The following is a 23,629-nucleotide window of genomic DNA, read 5'->3' on the forward strand; positions in this document are numbered from 1 at the left end:
CCCCCAAACAAGGATCTATAGGGTCTCTATAGGACACCCCCCCCAAAAAAGACCTATAGGGCCCTGTGACACCCCCAAAAGGGCCTATAGATCCCTGGTACAGCCTCACCCAAAGCCCTATAGGGCCTCCCTTGCTCTATAGGGCCCTACGACACCCCCAAAAGAATCTATAGGTCCCTGGGATCCCCCCCACAAAGGCCTATAGGGCCCCAAAAAGGGGCCTATAGGGCCCCAAGAACCTACAGGGCCCCGGGGCTCCCCGCAAAAGGCCTACAGGGCTCCAGCCCCACTCTATAGGGTCCCTCCCCCCCCTATAGAACCTATAGGGTCTACAGGGTCCCAGTGCCTCCCCCGCCTTGAGGCCTACAAGGCCGCGGGTTCCCAGCGAGGCCTGCGCGTCCCCCACCGCCACCTCCCGACTAGGCCGCAGGCGCCACCGGCTGGGCCTGGGGCCTTTCCCGGCCGTTCCACCGCCACCTCCCGGTTACCGCCGCCCGGGCCCGGCCCGGCCTCGGTGCCACCGCCTCCGCCGCGGCTCCCGCCCGGCTCCGCTCACCCGATAAAGTTTTATTCAAACGCGGAAACGAGAAGGGGGGGAACGGGGGAGAGGGCGGGGCTCAGACGCCATTTTGACCGCGCCGCGCCGCCATCTTGGGAAGGGCGCGCACTCACTCCTCCCCATAGGGGTCAATGGAAGCGCCGCCATCTTGGGAAGGTCGCTCTCTTCTCCCCATAGGGTTCAATGGCAGCGCCGCCATCTTGGGAAGGTCGTTCCCTCCTCCCCATTGGGTTCAATGGCAGCGCCGCCATCTTGGGAAGGTCGTTCCCTCCTCCCCATAGGGATCAATGGCAGCGCCGCCATCTTGGGAAGGGCGATCGCGGCGCCATCTTAGGTGTGGCGCCCCCCCCAACCCCCCCCTCAACGATTTTATTCTTTACTTCGGGCTTTTTTTCGCACTTTATAATAATTTACAAAAAAAAAAATAAATAAATTAAACGGCCCGACCCCAAACACACGGGAATTCACCCCAAAGCTCGCTGGCTGGGGAAGTGGTGAGGTAGGTGAGCGGAAAACACAAAGAAATGACCCAAAACTGCGGTTGCCACATGCGGGGGCAAAAAAGGGTGAATGGCCCCCCCAAAAAAAAGGGGTTTTGGGGTGAAATGAGGAGATTTGGGGGCTGAAATGGGGATTTATCCCATGGAGGGGTGGAAAAAGCTGGGAAAGCTCCAAAAAGGGGCATTTTGGGGTGAAATGAGGAGATTTTGGGGCTGAAAGGGAGATTTACCTCATGAAGAAGTGGAAAAAGGCGGGAACACCCAAAAAAGAGGCATTTTGGGGTGAAATGAGGAGATTTTGGGGCTGAAAGGGGGATTTACCTCATGGAGGGGTGGAAAAAGGCGGGAAAGCTCCAAAAAGAGGCATTTTGGGGTGAAATGAGGAGATTTTGGGGCTGAAAGGGGGATTTACCACATGGAGGGGTGGAAAAAGGCGGGAAAGCTCCAAAAAGGGGCATTTTGGGGTGAAATGAGGAGATTTTGGGGTGAAATGAGGAGATTTTGGGGTGAAATCAGGAGATTTTGGGGCTGAAATGGGGGTTTACCTCATGGAGGGGTGGAAAAAGGCGGGAAAGCTCCAAAAAGAGGCATTTTGGGGTGAAATGAGGAGATTTTGGGGTGAAATGAGGAGATTTTGGGGCTGAAAGGGGGATTTACCTCATGGAGGGGTTAAAAAAGGCGGGAAAGCTCCAAAAAGGGCATTTTGGGGTGAAATGAGGAGATTTTGGGGTGAAATGAGGAGATTTTGGGGCTGAAAGGGAGATTTACCTCATGAAGAAGTGGAAAAAGGCGGGAACTCCCAAAAAAGAGGCATTTTGGGGTGAAATGAGGAGATTTTGGGGTGAAATGGGGATTTACCACATGGAGGTGTGGAAAAAGGCGGGAAAGCTCCAAAAAGGGGCATTTTGGGGTGAAATGAGGAGATTTTGGGGTGAAATGGGGATTTACCACATGGAGGTGTGGAAAAAGGCGGGAAAGCTCCAAAAAGGGGCATTTTGGGGTGAAACGAGGCAATTTTGGGGTGAAACAAGGTGATTTTGGAGCTGAAAAGTGGGGTGACCCCATGGCTGAGCTCTAAGGGGGGGACATCACCCAAACCCGAGGAATTTTGGGGCAAAACCAGGGGAATTTGGGTCAGCGCAGCCATTTTAGGGTCCGGGGGGGGACGGCGCAGCCCCTCCCATAGGGGTCGCTTTTCGGGGGGTCCCCCCCCATTTTTGGGGGTTCACGCGGCCGCTGCGCAGCGTTGTGACCCACGATGAGGTGCCCTGTGGGGTTTTTTGGGGGAAAAAGGGGGTTTTTAAGTATTAAGGACCCCCCCAAAGCGCCCTATATAAGAAAAGGGGGTTCGGGGGGGTCCCCCAAATTCACCTGCGCTCGGGCCGTATCCTGCGCCCATTCGTCCACCAACCGGTGCAGATCGGGGGTGAAAAGTCCCTTCTTTTGGGGGGCTGGGGGGTTTGGGGGGGCTGGGAAAGGGAACCCAGGCATCCGGGGGTTACGGGGGGGTCCTAAAATCCGAGTGTACCCTAAAATCTTAATCCCCGTACCCCTAAATCCCCATTTTATGGCCCTAAAATCCCCCTCCGCAAACCACGCAGGACCTCAAACCACCCCCCAAAACTCCACCTTGAACCCCCAAATTCCCCCTTTACACCCCAAAATCCGCCTCCCCAGACCATGGGAGACCCCAACCCCCCCCATCACACCCCAAAACCCCTCCCGAACCCCCAAAACCCACCCATTACACCCCAAAATCCCCTTCCCCAGACCCCCCAGAACCCCCTTTTGCACCCCAGAAACCCCCCTTGAACTCCAATAATCCCCCTTTACACCCCAAAAATCCCCTTCCCTAAACCATGGGACCCCCCAAAAACCCCTCCTTGAACCCCAAAATCCCCCCTTTACACCCCAAAACCCCTCCCTGCACCCCCCTTTGTGCCACCAAACCCCCTCCCCAGCCCACAGGACACCCCCAAACCCCCTTGAACCCCCAAATCCCCCTTGAACCCCAAACCTGTTCCATTCGCTCCCCGTCCCCGTCCTCTTCCCTTGACCCCCCGAATCCGTCGTGGGGACCCCCCAGCTCCCCCACAATCCCCCTGGGGGGTTCCCCCCCCATATTTTTGGGGGGGTCCCCCCCATTTTTGGGGGTTTCTCCGGGCTCGCAGCCGCCCCTGAAGTTCCCGTAGCTCCTGGTCCTGCTGCGCCCGCAACGTCACCACCTCCCGAATGTGCCTTTTTTGGGGGGGGTTTAGGGTTCAAGGGGGGGGTCCCCCAAAATTAGGGACCCCCCCCAACCCTCTTATACCCCCCCAAACTTACTTTTCCCGTAATTTGCGTAATTCCACCCGTAAATCTTCATCTTCGGGGTCCGTGTCCCCATCGCTGCTCATGGGGGACGATGGGGACCCGGGGGGGGCACCGCGGCGGGGGGGACCCCAAATTCCCCCCCCGCTTTCACTTTCAGAACTGGGGTCCCCCCAATTGGTTCGGGGGGGGGCGCTCGGTTCGGGGTTCGTTAGAGGCTGGGGGAGGGGGGGGATAAATATGAAATGGGGGTGGGATTTGGGGTCCCTGGGGGTGGGGGGGGGGGGGGGGGTGCCCCCCAAAACCCACCTGGCAGCGCTGGGGGGGGTCCCCGAGTTCCGTTGTGTCCCCTATGGGGGGGACACAGGGTGTGAATGGTGGGGGGGGGGTGAAAAATGGGGGTGATAAATGGGGAAGTAAAAATGGGGGGGCTAAAGATGGGGGTGATGAACAGGGATTAAAAAGGGGGGGTAAATTGTGGGGGGCTACAAATGGGGGTGATAATTTAGAATTAAAGGGGGGGTAAAAATGGGGGGGCTATAAATGAGGGGGGTTAAATGGGGGTAAAAATGGGGGTGATGAATGGGGGGGTTTAAATGGGGGGGGTAAAAGTTGGGGGGGCTATAAATGGGGAATAAAATGGGATAAAATGGGGGGGTTATAAATGGGGGGATAAAATGGGGGGGCTATAAATGGGGGGGTGATGGTTGGGGGGTGACGGTACCTGTTCTGGGGGGGGTCCCCATGGCGGGGGGGGGCAGGCGCAGGCGCTGGGCCCAGCGGCGGATCCGGCGGCCCCATGGCCTCTTGTCACCGGGGGGGGGACAGGGACAGGCTGGGGGGGGCACCTGCGGAAAGGGGGGGGCAGCGGCACCCCCAAAAATGGGGGGACACCGGGGACTTCGGGGAAACGAGGGTTGGGGTATCAAGGTCTTGGGGTTGGGGACATCAAGGGATGGGGTTGGGGACATCAAGGGTTGGGGACATTAAGGGTTGGGGACACCAAGGTCCTGGGGTTGGGGACATCAAGGTCTTGGGGACATCAAGGTCTTGGGGCTGGGGACATCAAGGTCTTGGGGACATTAAGGTCTTGGGGTTGGGGACATCAAAGGTTAGGGACATTAAGGGTTGGGGACATTAAGGGTTGGGGACATCAAGGGTTGGGGACACCAAGATCTTGGGGTTGGGGACACCAGGGTGTGGGTGTTGGGGACATCAATGTCTTGGGGCCCCCAAGGTCTTGGGGTTGGGGACATCAAGCTCTTGGGGTTGGGGACATCAAGGTCTTGGGGCTGGGGACACCAAGGTCTTGGGGCTGGGGACATTAAGGGTTGGGGACACCAAGGGTTGGGGACACCAAGATCTTGGGGTTGGGGACACCAGGGTGTGGGTGTTGGGGACATCAATGTCTTGGGGCCCCCAAGGTCTTGGGGTTGGGGACATCAAGCTCTTGGGGTTGGGGACATCAAGGTCTTGGGGACACCAATGGTTGGGTGTTAGGGACATCAGGGTTTAGAGACACCAAGGGTTGGGACACCATGTCCTAGGGATGGGGACACCGAGGGTTGGGGACAGTCACCTCTGGTCCTGTGGGGGTGTCCTGCTCCCCAGCTCCAGTGACAATTGTCCCTTGTCCCTGAGCTTCGGGGACGATGGTCTCTGCTCCTTGGTGGCCATCGAGCTCTTGAGCTTTGGGGACAAGGACGTCGGGTTGGCCGGGTCCCTCCTGCTCCCCAGCGCTGGTGACAATTGTCCCCTGTCCCTGGGGGACACCTTGGTCACAGGCTTTGGGGACAATCATCTCCTGTCCCCCAGGGCCACCAAGCTCTTGGGCTTCGGGGACAATTGTCTCTTGTCCCTTGGGTGCATCCAGGTCACCGGGTTTGGGGACAATCATCTCCTGGTCTTGAGGGCCACCCAGGTCACCGGGTTTGGGGACAATCGTCTCTTGTCCTCCAGGGCCAGCAGGTTCTTGGGGACCGGTGACAACCATCCCTGGTCCTTCAGGGATGTCACCACCATGCGATGTCCCCAAGGTCTTCTGGGTGGGTTGGGGTCCCCCAGGACCTACAAGGAGATGCCACCACCACATGGGGGAGGTGACACCGGTGTCCCCTCCACGTGGAGGAGGTGACACCAATGTCCCCATGTCCCCTTTTCAGGTGACCCACCGGTGACATCGCGGTTCCTGATGGTCTGGTTGATACAAAACCTCCAGCGCCCCACAGGTGACAACTGGGGGGGACATTCTGGGGATAATGGGGGTGGGGATAAAGGGGGCGTGGTCATGGTGGGCGTGGTCATGGTGGGCGTGGCCAACCCACCCCGCCCGTCACCACTCACCACCACCAACTTGCTCCGAAGGTGCCACCTACAAGGAGACACATGGGGGGGGACATGGTCACATTGTGGACCCAGGCATCCGGGGGTGGGGAAGGGACCCAGGCGTCCGGGGGTGGGGACACACACACACATGGAGGTGGGGAAGGGACCCAGGCGTCCGGGGGTGGGGGGGGACACACACATGGAGGTGGGGAAGGGACCCAGGCGTCCGGGGGTAGGGGGACACACACACATGGAGGTGGGGAAGGGACCCAGGCGTCCGGGGGTGGGGGGACACACACACACGGAGGTGGGGAAGGAACCCAGGCATCCAGGGGTGGGGAAGGGACCCAGGCGTCCGGGGGTGGGGGGACACACACACACGGAGGTGGGGAAGGAACCCAGGCATCCGGGGGTGGGGAAGGGACCCAGGCGTCCGGGGGTGGGGGGACACACACACACGGAGGTGGGGAAGGAACCCAGGCATCCGGGGGTGGGGAAGGGACCCAGGCGTCCGGGGGTGGGGGGACACACACACATGGAGGTGGGGAAGGAACCCAGGCATCCGGGGGTGGGGAAGGGACCCAGGCGTCCGGGGGTGGGGGGACACACACACATGGAGGTGGGGAAGGGACCCAGGCATCCGGGGGTGGGCGTGGCACCTGGGTGTCCACATGGGGGCCACCGAGGAGCCCCCTTGCCCGGGTGACAATGGCCTTGAGCTCTTCCACGAACTTCTCCCGCTCGGCCTCCAGCACAAAGTTGTCCTCAACCTTCACGGGGACAAGTTTAGAGGGGGTGACATTAATTGGGGGCGGGGTCTGGGGGCAGGGGGAGGAGTTTCGGGCTTCGGGGACGCGGGGGTGTCACCATGTAACACGCGATGTCCTCAGGGGCGTCCCCATCGGCGTCGAACTTGAACGTCACCATCTTGCTGTCGTGGGTCTCCAGTTGACACTCGACCGTGTTGTCCCCGGGGGACGAGACCTACGGGGTTGGGGACACGAGTTATGGGGCGTCACCATGCGTCCCCTCCCCAAAGTGTCCCCACGCCCCCAAATTGTCCCCTCCCACCTGGAGGACGGTGAGTTGGAAGCGAGGAACCTTCTCGGGGCGCGGGCAGGACGGGCGGCGTAGTCGGCAGCGCTCGGGTTTGGTGTCGGGGACAACAGCGGTGGCCTCGGGGACAGTGGTGGTGGCCTCGGGGACGTGGAGGTGGGACACGGGGTCTGGGGGTTCGGTGGGGGGTGGCATCCCTGGGGTTGGTGGCATCGCTGGGGTTGGTGGCATCACTGGGGCTGGTGGCACCACCATGGTTGGTGGCATCATGGATGGAGGTGGCACCACCATGGTTGGTGGCATCTCTTGGGTTGGCGGCATCATGGATGGAGGTGGCACCACCATGGTTGGTGGCATCTCTTGGGTTGGTGGCATCACTGGGGTTGAGGTCATCCCTGGGGCTGGTGGTGCCACCATGGTTGGTGGCATCTCTTGGGTTGGTGGCATCACTGGGGCTGGTGGCATCCCTGGGGTCGGGGACATCCCTGGGGCTGGTGGCACCACCATGGTTGGTGGCATCTCTTGGGTTGGTGGCATCCCTGGGGCTGGTGGCACCACCATGGTTGGTGGCATCACAGATGGAGGTGGCACCACCAGAGTTGGTGGCATCTCTTGGGCTGGTGGCATCTCAGATGGAGGTGGCATCACTGGAGCTGGTGACATCCCTGGGGCTGGTGGCACCACCATGGTTGGTGGCATCATGGATGGAGGTGGCATCACTGGAGCTGGTGACATCCCTGGGGCTGGTGACATCGCGGAGGGAGGTGGCACCACCATGGCTGGTGGCATCTCTTGGGTTGGTGGCATCCCTGGGGCTGGTGGCATCATGGACAGTGGTGGCATCACTGGGCTTGGTGACATCCCTGGGGCTGGTGGCATCATGGATGGAGGTGGCACCATCAGGGTTGGTGGCATCTCTTGGGTTGGTGGCATCCCTGGGGCTGGTGGCATCATTGGGGCTGGTGGCATCATTGGGGCTGGTGGCACCACCAGGGTTGGTGGCATCTCTTGGGTTGGTGGCATCACTGGGGCTGGTGGCATCATTGGGGCTGGTGGCACCACCATGCTTGGTGGCATCTCCGTGGTTGGTGGCATCACAGACAGAGCTGCCACCCCTTGTGCTGGTGACACCCCCACGGCTGGTGGCATCCCTGGAGCTGGTGGCATCTCAGATGGAGGTGGCACCATCACGCTTGGTGGCATCTCTTGGGCTGGTGGCATCACAAGGGCTGCTGGTGGCATCTCTGGAGCTGGTGGCATCCCCAGAGCTGGTGGCATCAATGGCCACGGTGGCATCTCCATGGCTGGTGGCATCTCCAAGGTGGGTGGCACCTCTGGACCTGGTGGCATCTCAGCTGGTGGTGGCACCTCCATGGCCGATGGCATCTCCAGGGCTGGTGCCACCCCCATCCCCGCCACCCCAGGTGCCACCACCCCCTGTCCCCACACCACCCCGACCCCCATCATCTCCCCATCGCCCACCGCGGTGGTGGCACCTCCGCTGACGTCCCCCGACGTCCCATCACGGGGGGGTCCCGCCGTCCCCAAGCCACCGCCCCCAACCTGCGCGGCGGCCTCGGCGACGTCGGCGGTGGCCCCGTTCTCATCGACTGTTGAAGAACAACCCAACGATGAGCGAGTTGGTGGGGCGGGGAGGTGACGATTTGGGGACGGGGTCTCACCGGGGGGACGTCCCGGGGGTTGGTGGCCCCGCTGGTCGCCGTCGGGGTCCTCGGGGTCGGGTCGGGCTCGGTTCTTCTCCCTCGTCTTCCTCACCAGGGTCAGGCGGTCGCGGATGGATTTGGCCACGGCTTTGGAGTCGCTCTCGTGGAAGAACCCCGATTTCACCTGGTTCCGGAGGGAAAATACGGGGGGTCCCGGCAACGCGAGGGACCCAAATGAAGGTTGGGGATGGATTTTGGGGTGTCCTTGGCTTGTTAGGGGGTTCAAGACCAATTTGAGGGACCAACCGTTGGGTTCAAGATGAATTTTGGGGTGTCCTTGGCTTTGGAAGAGGTTCAAGATCAATTTGAGGGACCAATCATTGGGTTAATGATGGATTTTGGGGTGTTCTTGGCTTTGGAAGAAGCTCAAGATCAATTTGAGGGAGCAACAATTGGTTTGATGATGATTTTTGGGGTGTTCTTGGGTTTGGAAGTGGTTCAAGATCAATTTGAGGGACCAACCATTGGGTTCAAGGCCAATTTGAGGGATCAGCCTTTGGGTTCAAGATGAATTTTGGGGTGTTCTTGGCTTTGGAAGAAGCTCAAGATCAATTTGAGGGACCAACCATTGGTTTGATGATGATTTTTGGGGTGTTCTTGGCTTGTTAAGGGGTTCAAGACCAATTTGAGGGACCAACCGTTGGGTTGAAGATGGATTTTGGGGTGTCCTTGGCTTTGGAAGAGGTTCAAGATGAATTTGAGGGACCAACCATTGGGTTCAAGATGAATTTTGGGGTGTTCTTGGCTTGTTAAGGGGTTCAAGACCAATTTGAGGGACCAACCATTGGGTTGAAGATGAACTTTGAAGGTTCCTCAACCTCGTGGAGCCCCAAACCCACGGGAACCCCCAACCCACGCCATATTTGTGTCTCACCATCTCCATCGCCACCTCCTCGGGGCCATCGACCTCCAGGTTGAACTTGAACTCGATGGCCTCGTTGTCCTTGTGCTTCCCCTTGAGCTTCTTGGGATCCTCCACCCAGAGGCGGAGCGCCAGGGTGGGCCCGGCGCCCGGGTCCGGCTCCGCCAGCTCCACGCGCAGCCCCGTGTCCTCGGCGAAGAAGACGTGGCCCAGCAGGTCCCGGATGGACAGCCTGGGGACAGCAGCGCCCAACATGGCGCCTGGAGCCCCAAACGCACCCTCCCGGCCTTAGAACGTGGGATTTGGGGCTCGGAAACGGAGAATTCGGGGCTTAAAATATAGAATTTGGAGCCTTAAAATAGAGAATTTGGAGCCTTAAAACAGAGAATTTGGAGCCTTAAAATTTTTACCAAAATTTCAAAAAAATTTCCAAAAATTTCCAAAAATTTCCAAAAATTTCCAAAAATTTCCAAAATTTTCCAAAATTTTCCAAAATTTTCCAAAATTTTCCAAAATTTCTGAAATCTGCCTGATTTTTCTCATTTTCCAAAATTTCCTAAATTTCCCCAAATTTCTTAATTTTTCTAAATTTTCCAAAAATTCCTAAATTTTCCGAGGTTTCCAAAATTTCCAAATTTTTCCAAAATTACCTGAATTTTCCCAAATGTCCTGATTTTTCCTAAATTTCCTGATTTTTCCTAATTTTGCCAATATTTTCCTACATTTCCTAAATTTTCCAAAATTTCCTAAATTTTCTAATTTTTCCTAAATTCCCTAAATTTTCTAATTTTTCTAAATTAAAAAAAATTCATAAACTTTTATAAATTTTCGAACTTTTCCAGAACTTTCCAAAATTTTTCAAAATTTCCTAATTTTTTCCAATAATTTCCCAATTTTACCAAAATTCCCTAAATTTTCCAAATTTCAAAAAAATCCTAAATTTTCCTAAATTTCCAACTTTTCCAAAATTTCCTGAATTTTTCAAAATTTACTAATTTTTCCTAAATTTCCTGATTTTTCCAAAATTTACTAATTTTTCTATTTTTCCTATTTTTAAAATTTTCCTAAATTCCCTAAAATTCCTATTTTTTCAAATTAAAAAAAATCCTAAATTTTCCTAAATCTTCCAACTTTTCCAAAATTTCCCAAAATGTCCTAATTTTTCCAATATTTTCCTAAATTTGCCTAAATTTTCTAAATTTTCTAAAATTTCTTAATTTTTCTAACTTTTCTAAATTAGAAAAAATCCTAAATTTTCCTCAATTTTCTAAAATTTCCAAAATGTCCTGAATTTTCCAAAATTTGCTAATTTTTCCAAAATTTTCCAAATTTTCCAAAAAATCCATCAATTTTCCTAATTTCCCCCACTTTTCCAAAATTTGCTAAATTTTCCTAAATTTCCTACATTTTTCCCTAATTTTTATAAATTTTCCAACATTTCCTAATTTTTCCAAAATTTTCCTAAATTTCCCAAATTTTCCAGAATGTCCCCAAATTTTCCTAATTTTTCCTAATTTTTCCAAATTTCCCAAAATTTCCCAAAATTTCCAAAATTTCCAAAATTTCCCCAAATTTCCAAAATTTCCAAAATTTTCCAAAATTTCCCAAAATTTCCAAAATTTCCAAAATTTTCCAAAATTTCCAAAATTGCCCTAAATTGCCCTAAATTGCCCTAAAAGTCCCCAAATGTCCCCAAACGTCCCAGGACCCCGCGAGCGCCGCACCTCTCGGCCTTGTTCTGCCGGATGCAGCCCTCGATGATCTCCTTCACCTCGGGGTCCGTCACCTTCTCGAAGCTGGCGGGTTTGATGCCCTGCGAAGGGGAGGAAGCTGCTGAGCCGGAGGCGGCGCCGGAGCCGGAGCCGGAGCCGCGCGGGGCCGGCCCGGTACCCACGCTGGTGACTTTGCGGTAGATCTGGGCGGCGTTCTGGCACTCGGCGTAGGGGTACTCGGAGGTGCCCATCTCCAGCATGCACATCCCGAAGGCGTAGACGTCCACCGACTCGTCGTAGCGCTCCTCGTACATCTCGGGCGCCATGAATTCCGGCGTCCCTGGGGGCGGCAACAACCCACGGGTGGTGACAATGACCCACGGGGTGGTGACAACGACCCACGGGTGACAGTAACCCAGGGAGTGGTGACAACAACCCGTGGGGTGGTGACAACGACCCACTGGTGACAACAACCCACAGGGTGGTGATAACAAGCTGCGGGGTGGTGACAACAACCCACTGGTGACAACAACCCACGGGGTGGTGACAACAACCCACAGGGTGGTGACAACAACCTGTGGAGTGGTGACAATGACCAACTAGTGACAATGACCCACAGGGTGGTGACAATGACCCACTGGTGACAACAACCCACGGGGTGGTGACAATAACTCACGGGTGACAGTAACCCACGGGGTGGTGAAAACAACCCACTGGTGACAATAACCCAGGGGGTGATGACAACGGCCCATGGGGTGGTGACAACGACCAACTAGTGACAATACCCACGAGGTGGTGACAACAACCCGTGGGGTGGTGACAACAACCCGTGGGTAACAGAAACCCATGGGGTGGTGACAACAACCCACAGGGTGGTGACAACAACCAACTCGTGACAATGACCCACGGGGTGGTGACAACAACCCACTGGTGACAATAATCCATAGGGTGGTGACAACAACCCATGGGGTGGTGACAACAACCCACTGATGACAACAACCCATGGAGTGGTGACAATAATCCACGGAGTGGTGACAACAACCCACTAGTGACAACGACCCACTGGTGACAACAACCAACGGGGTGGTGACAACGACCAACTAGTGACAATAATCCACAAAGTGGTGACAACAACCCATGGGGTGGTGACAAAGACCCACTGGTGACAACAACCCGCAGGGTGGTGACAACAACCCATGGGGTGGTGACAAAGATCCACTGGTGACAACAGCCCACGGGGTGGTGACAACGACCCACGGGGTGGTGACAACGACCAACTAGTCACAATACCCACAGGGTGGTGACAACAACCCACGGGGTGGTGACAACAACCCACTGGTGACAATAACCCAGGGGGTGATGACAACAACCCGTGGGGTGGTGACAACAACCCATGAAGTGGTGACAACAACCCACTGGTGACAATAACCCACGGGGTGGTGAGAACAACCCACTGGTGACAACCCACTGGGTGGCGACAATAATCCATGGGGTGGTGACAACAACCCATGGGGTAGTGACAACAGCCCACTGGTGACAACCCACTGGGTGGTGACAACAACCCACAGGGTGGTAACAACAACCCACGGGGTGGTAACAACAACCCACCGGTGACAACCACCCATGATTTGTCACCGCGAACGGCCCCGCCGGCCTCTCACCGATGACGCTCTTGGCGAACGACGTCCTCATCAAGGTGGCCAGGCCCAGGTCGCCGATCTTCACCGAGCCGGTGGGGCCGGTGATGAAGATGTTGTCACACTTGAGGTCGCGGTGGATGATGGGGGGCGTGCGCGTGTGCAGGAACTGCAGCCCCTTCAGGATCTGTCGGCACCAGCTCCGCAAAACCTTGGGCTTCATCACCTTGAACCTCTTGAGATACCTACGGGGTGGTGGGAACCCATAGAGACGTCGGCGTTTCGTCACCCCGAGGTGCGTCCGCCGCCCCACGGCGTCACCTACGTCTTGAGGGTGCCCGATGTCATGAGCTCGGTGACCAGGACGATGCATTTCTTGCCCTTGAGGGTGGACTCCCAGGAGTCGTAGAAGCGGACGATGTTGGGGTGCTGGAGCCCCTTCAGCATCTCGGCCTCCTCCTTGAAGCGTTGCTGCTCCGCTTTGCTCAGCTTGCGGTCCTGGGGTGGGGGGACAAGTTTTTAGGGGTGTGTTTGGGGGCGAAGGGAGAAATTTGGGGGTTTGGGGGAGGGGAACGTGAGGTTGAGGGTCAATTTGAAGGATCAAAGTTTGGGTCCATGGTGAGTTTTGGGGTGTCATTGACTTTGGGAGAGGTTCAAGATCCATTTGAGGGAGCAACCATTGGGTTGATGATGAATTTTGGGGTGTCATTGACTTTGGGAGAGGTTCAAGATCCATTTGAGGGACCAACCATTGGGTTCAAGACCAATTTGAAGGAGCAACCATTGGGTTGATGAAGAATTTTGGGGTGTCATTGACTTTGGGAGAGGTTCAAGATGAATTTGAGGGACCAACCATTGGGTTGATGGTGAATTTTGGGGTGCCATTGACTACATAAGAGGTTCAAGATCAATTTGAGGGACCAACCATTGGGTTCAAGACCAATTTGACGGACCAACCATAGGGTTCAAGATGAATTTTGGGGTGTCATTGACTTTGGGAGAGGTTCAAGATCAATTTGAGGGAGCAACCATTGTGTTGATGATGAATTTTGGGGTGTCCTTGACTATCTAAGAGGTCCAAGATCTATTTGAGGGACCAACTGTTGGGTTCAAGATGAATTTTGGGGTGTCATTGACTTTGGAATAGGTTCAGGATCAATTTGAGGGACCAACCATTGGGTTGATGATGAATTTCGGGGTGTCATTGACTATCTAAGAGGTTCAAGATCAACTTGATGGACCAACCATTGGGTTGATGATGAATTTTGGGGTGTCATTGACTATCTAGGAGGTTCAAGACCAATTTGAGGGACCAACCATAGGGTTCAAGATGAATTTTGGGGTGTTCTTGACTATCTAAAAGGTCCAAGATCAATTTGAGGGACCAACCATTGGGTTCAAGACCAATTTGACGGACCAACCATAGGGTTCAAGATGAATTTTGGGGTGTCATTGACTTTGGAATGGCTTCAAGATCAATTTAAGGGAGCAACCATTGGGTCAATGACGAATTTTGGGGTGTCCTTGACTATCTAAGAGGTTCAAGATCAATTTGAGGGACCAACCATAGGGTTCAAGATGAATTTTGGGGTGTCATTGACTTTGGAATAGCTTCAAGATCAATTTAAGGGAACAACCATTGGGTCAATGATGAATTTTGGGGTGTCCTTGACTATCTAAGAGGTTCAAGATCAATTTGAGGGACCAACCATTGGGTTGATGATGAATTTTGGGGTGTCCTTGACTATCTAAGAGGTTCAAGATTCATTTGAGGGACCAGCCATTGGGTTCAAGATCAATTTGAGGGACCAACCATAGGGTTGATGATAAATTTTGGGGTGTCCTTGACTATCTAAGAGGTCCAAGATCCATTTGAGGGACCAACCATAGGGTCGATGATGAATTTTGGGGTGTCATTGACATTGGAAGAGCCTCCAAACCCAACTCCAACGCCCCAACCCTCACCTCCACGCCCTATTTTGGGGTCTCCTCACCCCGCACCCCCTTTTTCCCCCACCCCCCCCCAAATTTGGGGGCTCACCTGCAACTCGCACCACGCGACCTCCACCCACGTGTCGGTGTCGAAGCCCTTGAAGACGCTTTTGAAGGCTCCTCGTCCCAGCTCCACGTCGAACTTGAGGAACCTTCCCCCCGGCGACGTGGCCACCGCCTTCATCCCCTCCTCCTCCTCCTCCCCTCCAACTTTGGGGTCCCCCCGAGCCCCCAAATCCCCCCGAAACTCCACGTTTTCCCCGAATTTGCCCGTTTTCCCGCCACCGTTGGGTGGTTCCTCTTCATCATCATCGTTGGCCAACGGCTCCAGGCTCTTGCGGATGAAGCGGTTTTGGGGGGGGGATGCGGGGACATTGGGGTCCCCCATGGTTGGGGTCCCCCCCTGTTGATTTTGGGGTCCCCCCCCTCAATTACCTGTAATTTTGGGGGTACCCACCTAAAATAACAAGGGAACCAAGGCGGGGAATTTGGGGACTTTATGGGATGGGGAGTGGACCCAGGGACCCAGGAGTTCAAGGGGGACCCAGGTGTTCGGGAGGGGACCCTGGAGTTCGGGGGGGGACCCAGGAGTTCGGGGGGGACCCTGGATTTTGGGAGGGACCCAGGCGTTCGGCGGGGGGACCCAGGTGTCCAGGAGGGACCCAGGCGTTCGGGGGTGGATTTTGGGGGGATGTCGTGTCCCCCTCCTCGGTGTCACCCGCCCCCTATAGGGGGACCTGTTGGGGGGGGCAAAGAGGCTTCGTTAAGGGGAGGTAATTAGCGGGGAGTGTGCTAATTAATTAGGAGAGGGGCTGATTAATTTGGTGGAATTAATTAAGCCCCCACCCACTATACATCCCCCATAGCCCCCATACACACTTAAAGCCCCTATAGCCCCCGCGTCCCCCCTCAACTCTAAAGCCCCCATAGGGCCCCCCCAGCCCCTATACATCCCCTCTCCCCCTATAGCCCCTATGCATCCCCCATCACCTATAGCCCCCACACGCCCCTATGGCCCCTGCAGGCCCCGCGTGCCCGCGCCCCCTATAGCCCCCACATGCCCCCCACGCCCTACAGCCCCCACGGGCCCCCGTCTCTCCCTATAGCCCCCATACATCCCCTATACATCCCCCATACATTCCCCCGCCCCTCCCCGCTCACCCGCGTCACGTGGCCGCCGCCGCCGCGCGGGGGCTGCCGGGAGCTGTAGTCCGCTCCGCCCACCCCCCGAGACCACGCCCCATCCTTCCCTGAGGCCACGCCCCCTCCGCTCAGCCCCGCCCGGCGCCGCTCGATCGCTCGGCACGGTGGGTCGGGCACCGCTCGATCGTTCGGCGCTCGGCTGCGCGGGCTGCGGCGGCGCCGGGATGGCGGCGGGCGGGCTGGAGGAGCCCGGGCTGTTCGCGCAGGGAGTGCGGGCGGTGCTGGGCGGATGGGCCGCGCTGCAGGTCCGGGGGGAACGGGGGGACCGGTGCGAGGGACGGGGACACCGCGGGGGGTGCAGGGGGCACATGGAGGGGGACGGGACGCGGGGGGGGAAGCGGCAGCGCACGGGGGAGCGGGGGGAGAGGAGCGGAAGGGGCGGGGCCATGGGAGGGAGGGGCTTCGGGAGGAAGGGGCCACAGGGGGGCGGGGCCACAGGGGGGCGGGGTCATGGAGAGAATAAGGGGGGCCATGGAGAGAGCCTGGGGGCGGGGCCATGGAGAGGACAAGGGGCGGGGCCACATGGGGTGGGGTCATGGGGCAGAACCATGGGGGGGCAAGGGGGTGGGGGCACATGGGGGCGGGGCTATGGGGAGAGATAACAAGGGGGCGGGGCCACATGGGGCGGGGTCACATGGGGTGGGGTCATGGGGGTAGAACCATGGGGAGCAAAGGGGTGGGGCCACATGGGGGGCGGAGCCATAGGAGAGAGATAAGGGGCGGAGCCATGGAGAAAATCAGGGGGTGGAGCCACATGGGGTGGGGTCATGGGGAGAGAAGAAGGGGCGGGGCCACATGGGGCGGGGCCACATGGGGGTGGGGTTATTGGGAGAGAGGAAGAGGTGGGGTCACAGGAACATGGGAGGGACCAAATGGGGCTGGGGACAGGGGGCGGAGCCATAAGGGGACAAGGGGCGGGGCCACAGAGTGGGGGGAGCCCCAGGGCAGCCCCACCCCCTTGGGGGCAGTAGGCGGGGTCTCACTGAAAGGGGCGTGACCTCCCTTGGCCCCTCCCCCAGTTGGCAGTGGCTCAGGGATTTGGGGGCCCCCAGAGCCCCGAAAAAGCCGCCTGGTTGGCAGGAGCCCTGCAGGACTTTTTTACCCAAAATGGTGAGTTTTAGGGGGTTTCCCCCCCACCTCCCCGGACGCCGGGGTCCTTTCTGGGGTTTGGGGGGTGACCACGCCCCTTTTTTTGGCTCCACCCCCCCAGCGGACCTGCAGGAGGAGGAGGTGGAGGAGTTTCTGGCCGAGGTGATGGACAATGAGTTCGACACGGCTGTGGAGGACGGCAGCCTGCGGCAGGTAGGCTCCCAGTATACACCAGTATGGACCAGTATAGACCAGTGGCCTCCCAGACCCCTCCCAGTACAGCCCAGTTATCTCCCCAGTCCCTTCCAGTACAGCCCAGTTACCCCCCCAGTGTCCTAACAGCATCCTCTAGTGACCTTTGTCCTGTCATAGCATCCTCCAATGACTCCCAGTATAGACCAGTATGAACCAGTATGGCCCTAGCAGCCTTCCAGCCTCCTCCCTGAACTTCCCAGCCCCCCCCAGTCCCTCCCAATCCCTCCCAGCCCCTTCCAAGTCCCGCCCAGACCTTCCCAGTTCCTCTCAGCCCCCTCCAAGTCCTTCCCAGTCCAACCCAGTCCCTCCCAGTTGACGCCAGCGCCCCCCACAGGTGAGCCGGGAGCTGCTGACGCTCTGGGCGCGCCGGGGGGACGCGCGGGGGGTGGGGGAGGCGCTGGGGGCCTTGTCCCGACGAGGCCCCGCCCTCCGTGCCGCCCTGGCCGCCGCCCACCCCCTGGATGACTCCGCCCACCCCCTGGATGACCCCACCCACCACCTGGTTGGCTCCGCCCACTGCCTGGATGACCCTGCCCACTGCCTGGATGGCCAAGCCCTGCCCACCCCACTGGCCACACCCCCTCACATGGCCACGCCCCCCCGGGAGGGGGAGGAGGAGAGTGAGGAGGAGGTAAAGCGGGGTTGATGTCATCATGTTGTCATCAAAACAGTTGGGGACCCGGTGATGACATCATGGGGGGTGGGGGGGCAGTGATGACATCACCAAATGGGTGGTGCACAGATGAGACCCCCCCATGGGGGGTAGGTGGGGTGGTGATGTCATTGCTGACTTCAGCAATGACATCACCAATGACATCATTTCCCCCCCCCATCCAGGCCATGGAGTGCGGAACCCCCCCGCCCCCCCCAGATGGTTGGACCCTCGTGCGGAGACGGCGTCGATGAGGGGGGAGGGGAAGGGAGTGGGGTCACCCCCCAAATCCCCCAAACTTGGGGAGGGGCCACCCCGATTGTGGGGAGAGGGGCGGGGAATAAAGGCCCCCCCTCGAATTTGGGGGGAAATTGGGGGGAAAACGTGTCATGTGATTTTCTTTGAGCGGGGCCTTATAGAATCCATATGGCTCCATAGAGACCCCTGTGGCCCTATAGGGACCCCCTGGCCCCAGAGGAACCCTCAGCCCGATAGAATCTATATGACCCCATAGGGACTTCTTGCAATCTATAAGGCTTCCCCCTGGTCCTATAGACTCTATATGGCCCATTAGAGACCTATGGAGTCTATATGGCACCATAGAGACCCCTATGATCCTATAGGGACCCCCTCGGTCCTATAGAAGTCCCCTGACCGTATAGAATCTATACGGCGCATTCGAACTCCCCGTATCGTAGAGACCGCGCTCGCTCGTCTCCACGGCAACGCGTGGGCGGAGTCACCCACACCCCTCCGCGTACACTCATTGGCTACCCCTTCGCGGTGCCGCTCGGCGATTGGTCACCGACCAATTGAAAGGGGCGGGTGGGGTGAGTGGTGAGTGCGGCGGTTCCCGGTCGCTGATTGGCCACCGCCGCGGGGAGGGGTGGGCGGGGCGGGCGGGGCGAGGAGACGCGGGAAGAAGCGGCGGCGATGGCGGGACCGCTGGAGCGCGCGCGGGGGTGAGGCCGCGCGACACCCCCGTTCCCGCGCGCGGGAAGCGCCGCGTTCCCACGGCGGGTCCCCCGTCCCCATTCATATCCCTGGGAGGGGTCCCCATTCATATTCCCCACACGTCCCCAGGCTGCTGGGTGCCCTGGAGGCCGCGCTGTCCCCGCCAGGGGAGGACGGGGACGTCCCCCCACAAGTCCTGGTCGAGCATCTGCTGGTGAGACCCACGGCTGCCCCACAAGTCCCCCTGATCCCCCCCAGATTTGGCCCTGACCCCCCGGTTTTGCCCCCAGGACAGACGGCGGAAGCGGAAGCTGCTCCTGACGCAGCTGCGGGTGCTGCAGCGCCTCCTGCAGGTTCTGCAGTGCCCTGACACCCCCCCGGCCCTGCCCGACCTGCGTGAGTCCCCCCCCGAACGCCTGGGTCCCCCCCGAACTCCTGGGTCCCTTCCCGAACGCTTGGGTTCCCCCCAAACCCCAGGATCCCCCCCTGAACTCCTGGGTCCCCTCCCCAAACTCCAGGGTCCTCCCCCGAACTCCTGGGTCCCCCCCGAACTCCTGGGTCCCCTCCCGAACGCCTGGGTCCCCCCCAAACACCAGGATCCCCCCCCGAACTCCTGGGTCCCTCCCGAACGCCTGGGTCCCCCCCAAACACCAGGATCCCCCCCCGAACTCCTGGGTCCCTCCCGAACGCCTGGGTCCCCCCCAAACACCAGGATCCCCCCCCGAACTCCTGGGTCCCCTCCCGAACGCCTGGGTCCCCCCCAAACACCAGGATCCCCCCCTGAACTCCAGGGTCCCCTCCCGAACTCCTGGGTCCCTCCCAAACACCAGGATCCCCCCCTGAACTCCAGGGTCCTCCCCCGAACTCCTGGGTCCCTCCCAAACACCAGGATCCCCCCCTGAACTCCAGGGTCCTCCCCCGAACTCCTGGGTCCCTCCCAAACACCAAGATCCCCCCCCGAACGCCTGGGTCCCCCCCTGAACTCCTGGGTCCCTGCAGGAGCGGCGCAGGCGCAGGCACGGAACAGCTGGCGGGAGCTGAAATTGGGGTACGGGGGGGCCCTGGAGACCCTGGGGGGGGCCCTGCCCCCCACCCTCGCCCGAATGGGGGAGGGGCGGCGCCTCCAGAGGCGGCTGCAGGAGGCGGTGACAAAGGTATGGGGGGGGCACCCATGGGTGCTGGGGGGGGGCACCCATGAGCATGAGGGGGTCAGGGGGGCAGAGAGGGGAGAGAATTTGGGGTGGGGGAACACAGCCAGAGGTGCTGGGGCGTCCTATGTGGGGTGGGGGGGGGGTCTATAGGTGCTGGGGGGTCTATGGATGGGGGGAGTTTATGGGTGGGGGTCCCATGGGTGCTGGGGGTCTATGGGTGGGGGGAGTCTATGGGTAGGGGTCCCATGGGTGGTGGGGGTCTATGGGTTCTGGGGTCCCACGGGTGCTGGGGGTCCCATGGGTGTTGGAGGGTCTATGGGTGGGGGTCTGTGGGTGCTGCGGGTCTATGGATGGGGGAGTCTATGGGTGGGGGTCCCATGGGTGCTGGGGGCTCTATGGGTGGGGGTCTATGGGTGCTGGGGGTCCCATGGGTGTTGGAGGGTCTATGAGTGGGGGTCTGTGGGTGCTGCGGGTCTATGGATGGGGGAGTCTATGGGTGGGGGTCCCATGGGTGCTGGGGGCTCTATGGGTGGGGGTCCCATGGGTGCTGGGGAGGGTCCCATGTCTCTGCCCCCCTCCCCCCAGCACCTGCAGGCTCAGCTGCACGAGGCCCTGGAGAGACGGCAACAGGTGAGACCCCTCCCCCCCAAAAAAGGGGACCCAGGAGTCCGGGTGAGGGGACCCAGGAGTCCGGGTGAGGGGACCCAGGAGTCCGGGTAAGGGACCCAGGCGTCCGGGTGCAGGTGCAGCAGCGGCTGGAGGAGCTGCGGAGGCAGCGGGACCGCCAGCAGGGGGCGCTGCAGAGGCTGCGGGGGGCGGAGCTCAGGTGAGTGGGCGGGGCTTGGGGAGTGGGTGGGGCTTGGGGAGTGGGTGGGGTTTAGCTGGACAGGGCGGGGCTTATGGGGTTGACCCAGGTGTTTTGGGGGGGACCCAGGTGTTTGGGAGGGACCCAGGCGTTGGGGAAGGGACCCAGGCGTCCGGGAGGGGACCCAGGCGTCCGGGGCCGTAGGGGCGGGGCCGGTTGTCGCCTTTACCAGACGCTGTCGGGGGTTGGGCCGCTGGAGCTGCGAGAACAACGCCCCCTGCTGGTGGAACAGCACAGGTGAGGACCCAGGCGTCCGGGAGGGACCCAGGCGTCCGGGAGGGACCCAGGCGTCCGGCTGTCACACTTTAACCTTTGACCTCTCCCCCTATAGGGTCTCAGATGCTTAAAGGACCACGAGAACCTCCAGCTGATTGGTCGAGAGTGCAACAAGGAGGGGGCAGAGCCCGGACGCCTGGGTCCCCTAAAATGGGGGATTGGCCAAATTTCTTCAATAAAAGCCATAAAAAGATGAAAATGACATTTGGCGGGGGGGGGGGAGGAGAAAAGTGGGTTGGGACCCAGGTGTCCGGGCCCTTTAATTCCCCCCACCCTCCAAAGGGACCCAGGCGTCCGGGGGCCATTTAATTCCCCCCACCCTCCAAAGGGACCCAGGCGTCCGGGCCCTTTAATTCCCCCCACCCTCCAAAGGGACCCAGGCGTCCGGGCCCTTTAATCCCCCCCACCCTCCAAAGGGACCCAGGCGTCCGGGCCCTTTAATTCCCCCCACCCTCCAAAATGGACCCAGGCGTCTGGGCCCTTTAATCCCCCCCACCCTCCAAAAGGGACCCAGGCGTCCGGGGGCCATTTTGAGGGTCCCTGAACCCCCCAAAAACCAAACCCTGAATCCAAACGCCGTGAATCGACCTCAAAAAACGACATTAACCAAACTTAACCAACATTAAACAACCTAAACTGAACTTAAACCAGTTTGAAAAGCCTAAAGCGAACTTAACCCGGTTTGAAAATCGTAAAGCAAACTTAATAAAGCTTAAAAACCTAGGGAATCAAACTTAACGAAGCTGCAAATGCATCAGCTTAATGAAGCTTGAAAAACACCTTAAATGACCTGCAAACAATTAATAAATCACCTGTAAATAAAGAACTTAATCCACTGTGGAACAACCAGCCCAAAAATAAAATGTTAATAATGTATATGTTAATATTTTACGCGTTAGGAACGTAAACTGAGTGATAAAAAGCAACTTAAGGCAATGTTGGAACTAAAAGGCTTCAAACAAACAAGGGAGAAACAAATAATCATAAGCAAAGCTGCAAAAAACAGATTAATAAAAGAAAAGAACGTTAAAAAGCGTAAGAAAAGCACCTTCGCCTACCTGAGGTGATTCCGGTGCCGCCATTTTGAGCCCTGAGGTGATTTTGGTGCCGTTTCGAGGCACTTTGGGGGTCTTTCTATTGAGAATTCCCACATCAGTGGCTTTTTGTGCGTTTTAGCGTGAAATTGAGGCTAAAAACCGCAAAATTGGTGCCACTTGGGCTGCTGTGTTGAGCCCTGAGGTGATTCTGGCGCCATTTTGTTCCCTGAGGTGATTTTGGCGCCTTTTTCACCCTGAGGTGATTTTGGGGCCATTTTGAGGCATTTGGGGGTCCCTCTATTTATCAATAATTCCCCCATCAGTCACTTTTTGTCCATTTCCCTCCATTACATCACAAAAATTGACGCTAAAAGCCCCAAAATTGGTTCCCATGGAGCCCCCATTTTGCCCCTGAGGTGATTTTGGCGCCTTTTTCACCCTGAGGTGATTTTGGGGCCATTTTGAGGCATTTGGGGGTCCCTCTATTTATCAATAATTCCCCCATCAGTCACTTTTTGTCCATTTCCCTCCATTATATCACAAAATTGAGGCTAAAAGCCCCAAAATTGGTTCCCATGGAGCCCCCATTTTGCCCCTGAGGTGATTTTGGCGCCTTTTTCACCCTGAGGTGATTTTGGGGCCATTTTGAGGCATTTGGGGGTCCCTCTATTTATCAATAATTCCCCCATCAGTCACTTTTTGTCCATTTCCCTCCATTATATCACAAAATTGAGGCTAAAAGCCCCAAAATTGGTTCCCATGGAGCCCCCATTTTGCCCCTGAGGTGATTTTGGCGCCTTTTTCACCCTGAGGTGATTTTGGGGCCATTTTGAGGCATTTGGGGGTCACTCTATTTATCAATATTTCCCACATCAGTCGCTTTTTGTACATTTTCTTCTAGTTTTTCATGAAATTGAGGCTAAAAAGCCCAAAATTGGTTCCCCTGGGGCTGCCATTTTGCCCCTGAGGCGATTTTGCCACCATTTTGTTCCCTAAGGTGATTTTGGCGCCTTTTTCACCCTGAGGTGATTTTGGGGCCATTTTGAGGCATTTGGGGGTCCCTCTATTTATCAATAATTCCCCCATCAGTCACTTTTTGTCCATTTTCCTCCATTACATCACAAATTTGAGGCTAAAAGCCCCAAAATTGGTTCCCATGGAGCCCCCATTTTACCCCTGAGGTCATTTTGCCGCCATTTTGTTCCCTGAGGTGATTTTGGCGCCATTTTGAGGCATTTTGGGGTCACTCTATTTATCAATATTTCCCACATGAGTAATTTCGTGTACGTTTTCCTCCATTACATCACAAAATTGACGCTAAAACCCCCAAAATTGGTTCCCCTGGGGCCGCCATTTTGCCCCTGAGGTCATTTTGCCGCCATTTTGTTCCCTGAGGCGATTTTGCCGCCATTTTGTTCCCTGAGGTGTTTTTGGCGCCATTTTCACCCTGAGGTGATTTTGGGGTCCCTC

At 57.4% G+C, this 23,629-nt stretch overlaps 3 protein-coding genes across 10 annotated transcripts; 2 read left to right on the forward strand and 1 right to left on the reverse strand.

Annotated features, from left to right (window-relative positions):
- Nucleotides 1–471: 471 nt before the first annotated feature.
- WNK3 (WNK lysine deficient protein kinase 3) lies at nucleotides 472–14,894 on the reverse strand (the record flags this gene model as incomplete). Its single annotated transcript, XM_071801199.1, has 20 exons — nucleotides 472–2,327; nucleotides 2,431–2,528; nucleotides 3,077–3,297; nucleotides 3,385–3,587; nucleotides 3,679–3,719; nucleotides 4,094–4,217; nucleotides 4,949–5,436; nucleotides 5,541–5,632; nucleotides 5,706–5,740; nucleotides 6,354–6,464; nucleotides 6,562–6,678; nucleotides 6,766–8,090; nucleotides 8,247–8,360; nucleotides 8,433–8,598; nucleotides 9,349–9,568; nucleotides 11,061–11,149; nucleotides 11,231–11,388; nucleotides 12,710–12,930; nucleotides 13,011–13,183; nucleotides 14,727–14,894. Coding segments are annotated over 20 exons (4,284 nt in total), but the record flags the coding sequence as incomplete, so codon positions are not given.
- A 1,073-nt stretch (nucleotides 14,895–15,967) lies between these two features.
- Nucleotides 15,968–18,259, forward strand: TSR2 (TSR2 ribosome maturation factor). The gene is made up of 5 exons (XM_065859558.2): nucleotides 15,968–16,125; nucleotides 16,900–16,990; nucleotides 17,091–17,182; nucleotides 17,559–17,855; nucleotides 18,062–18,259. Exons 1-5 carry the CDS (start codon nucleotides 16,045–16,047, stop codon nucleotides 18,128–18,130), a joined length of 630 nt encoding a protein of 209 aa, XP_065715630.1. The 5' UTR covers nucleotides 15,968–16,044; the 3' UTR covers nucleotides 18,131–18,259.
- A 503-nt stretch (nucleotides 18,260–18,762) lies between these two features.
- On the forward strand, nucleotides 18,763–21,998 carry ZWINT (ZW10 interacting kinetochore protein). Of its 8 annotated transcripts, none has more exons than XM_071801293.1 (8): nucleotides 18,763–18,838; nucleotides 18,960–19,044; nucleotides 19,121–19,226; nucleotides 19,830–19,984; nucleotides 20,567–20,611; nucleotides 20,711–20,807; nucleotides 20,916–21,083; nucleotides 21,178–21,998. In XM_071801293.1, exons 1-8 carry the CDS (start codon nucleotides 18,810–18,812, stop codon nucleotides 21,429–21,431), a joined length of 939 nt encoding a protein of 312 aa, XP_071657394.1. In that variant the 5' UTR covers nucleotides 18,763–18,809; the 3' UTR covers nucleotides 21,432–21,998. The 8 variants fall into 8 exon arrangements, with proteins under 8 accessions (XP_071657394.1, XP_065715628.2, XP_071657395.1 ...); XM_065859556.2 differs by having other exon boundaries at nucleotides 20,991–21,083; XM_071801294.1 differs by having other exon boundaries at nucleotides 20,725–20,807; nucleotides 21,019–21,083.
- Nucleotides 21,999–23,629: the final 1,631 nt, after the last annotated feature.

The sequence above is a fragment of the Patagioenas fasciata genome, chromosome 36, assembly GCF_037038585.1.
Source record: "Patagioenas fasciata isolate bPatFas1 chromosome 36, bPatFas1.hap1, whole genome shotgun sequence".
In the NCBI taxonomy this organism is placed as follows: Eukaryota; Metazoa; Chordata; class Aves; order Columbiformes; family Columbidae; genus Patagioenas; species Patagioenas fasciata.

Excerpts from the sequence above, each read along its gene's own strand:
- TSR2 (XM_065859558.2), top strand. The coding sequence starts at position 16,045 with ATGGCGGCGGGCGGGCTGGAGGAGCCCGGGCTGTTCGCGCAGGGAGTG. Across the intron at positions 16,991-17,090 it reads GGACTTTTTTACCCAAAATG|CGGACCTGCAGGAGGAGGAG; the intron begins GTGAGTTTTAGG and ends CCACCCCCCCAG. Across the intron at positions 17,183-17,558 it reads AGGACGGCAGCCTGCGGCAG|GTGAGCCGGGAGCTGCTGAC; the intron begins GTAGGCTCCCAG and ends CGCCCCCCACAG.
- ZWINT (XM_071801293.1), top strand. The coding sequence starts at position 18,810 with ATGGCGGGACCGCTGGAGCGCGCGCGGGG. Across the intron at positions 19,227-19,829 it reads CCCGGCCCTGCCCGACCTGC|GAGCGGCGCAGGCGCAGGCA; the intron begins GTGAGTCCCCCC and ends GGGTCCCTGCAG. Across the intron at positions 21,084-21,177 it reads CTGCTGGTGGAACAGCACAG|GGTCTCAGATGCTTAAAGGA; the intron begins GTGAGGACCCAG and ends CTCCCCCTATAG.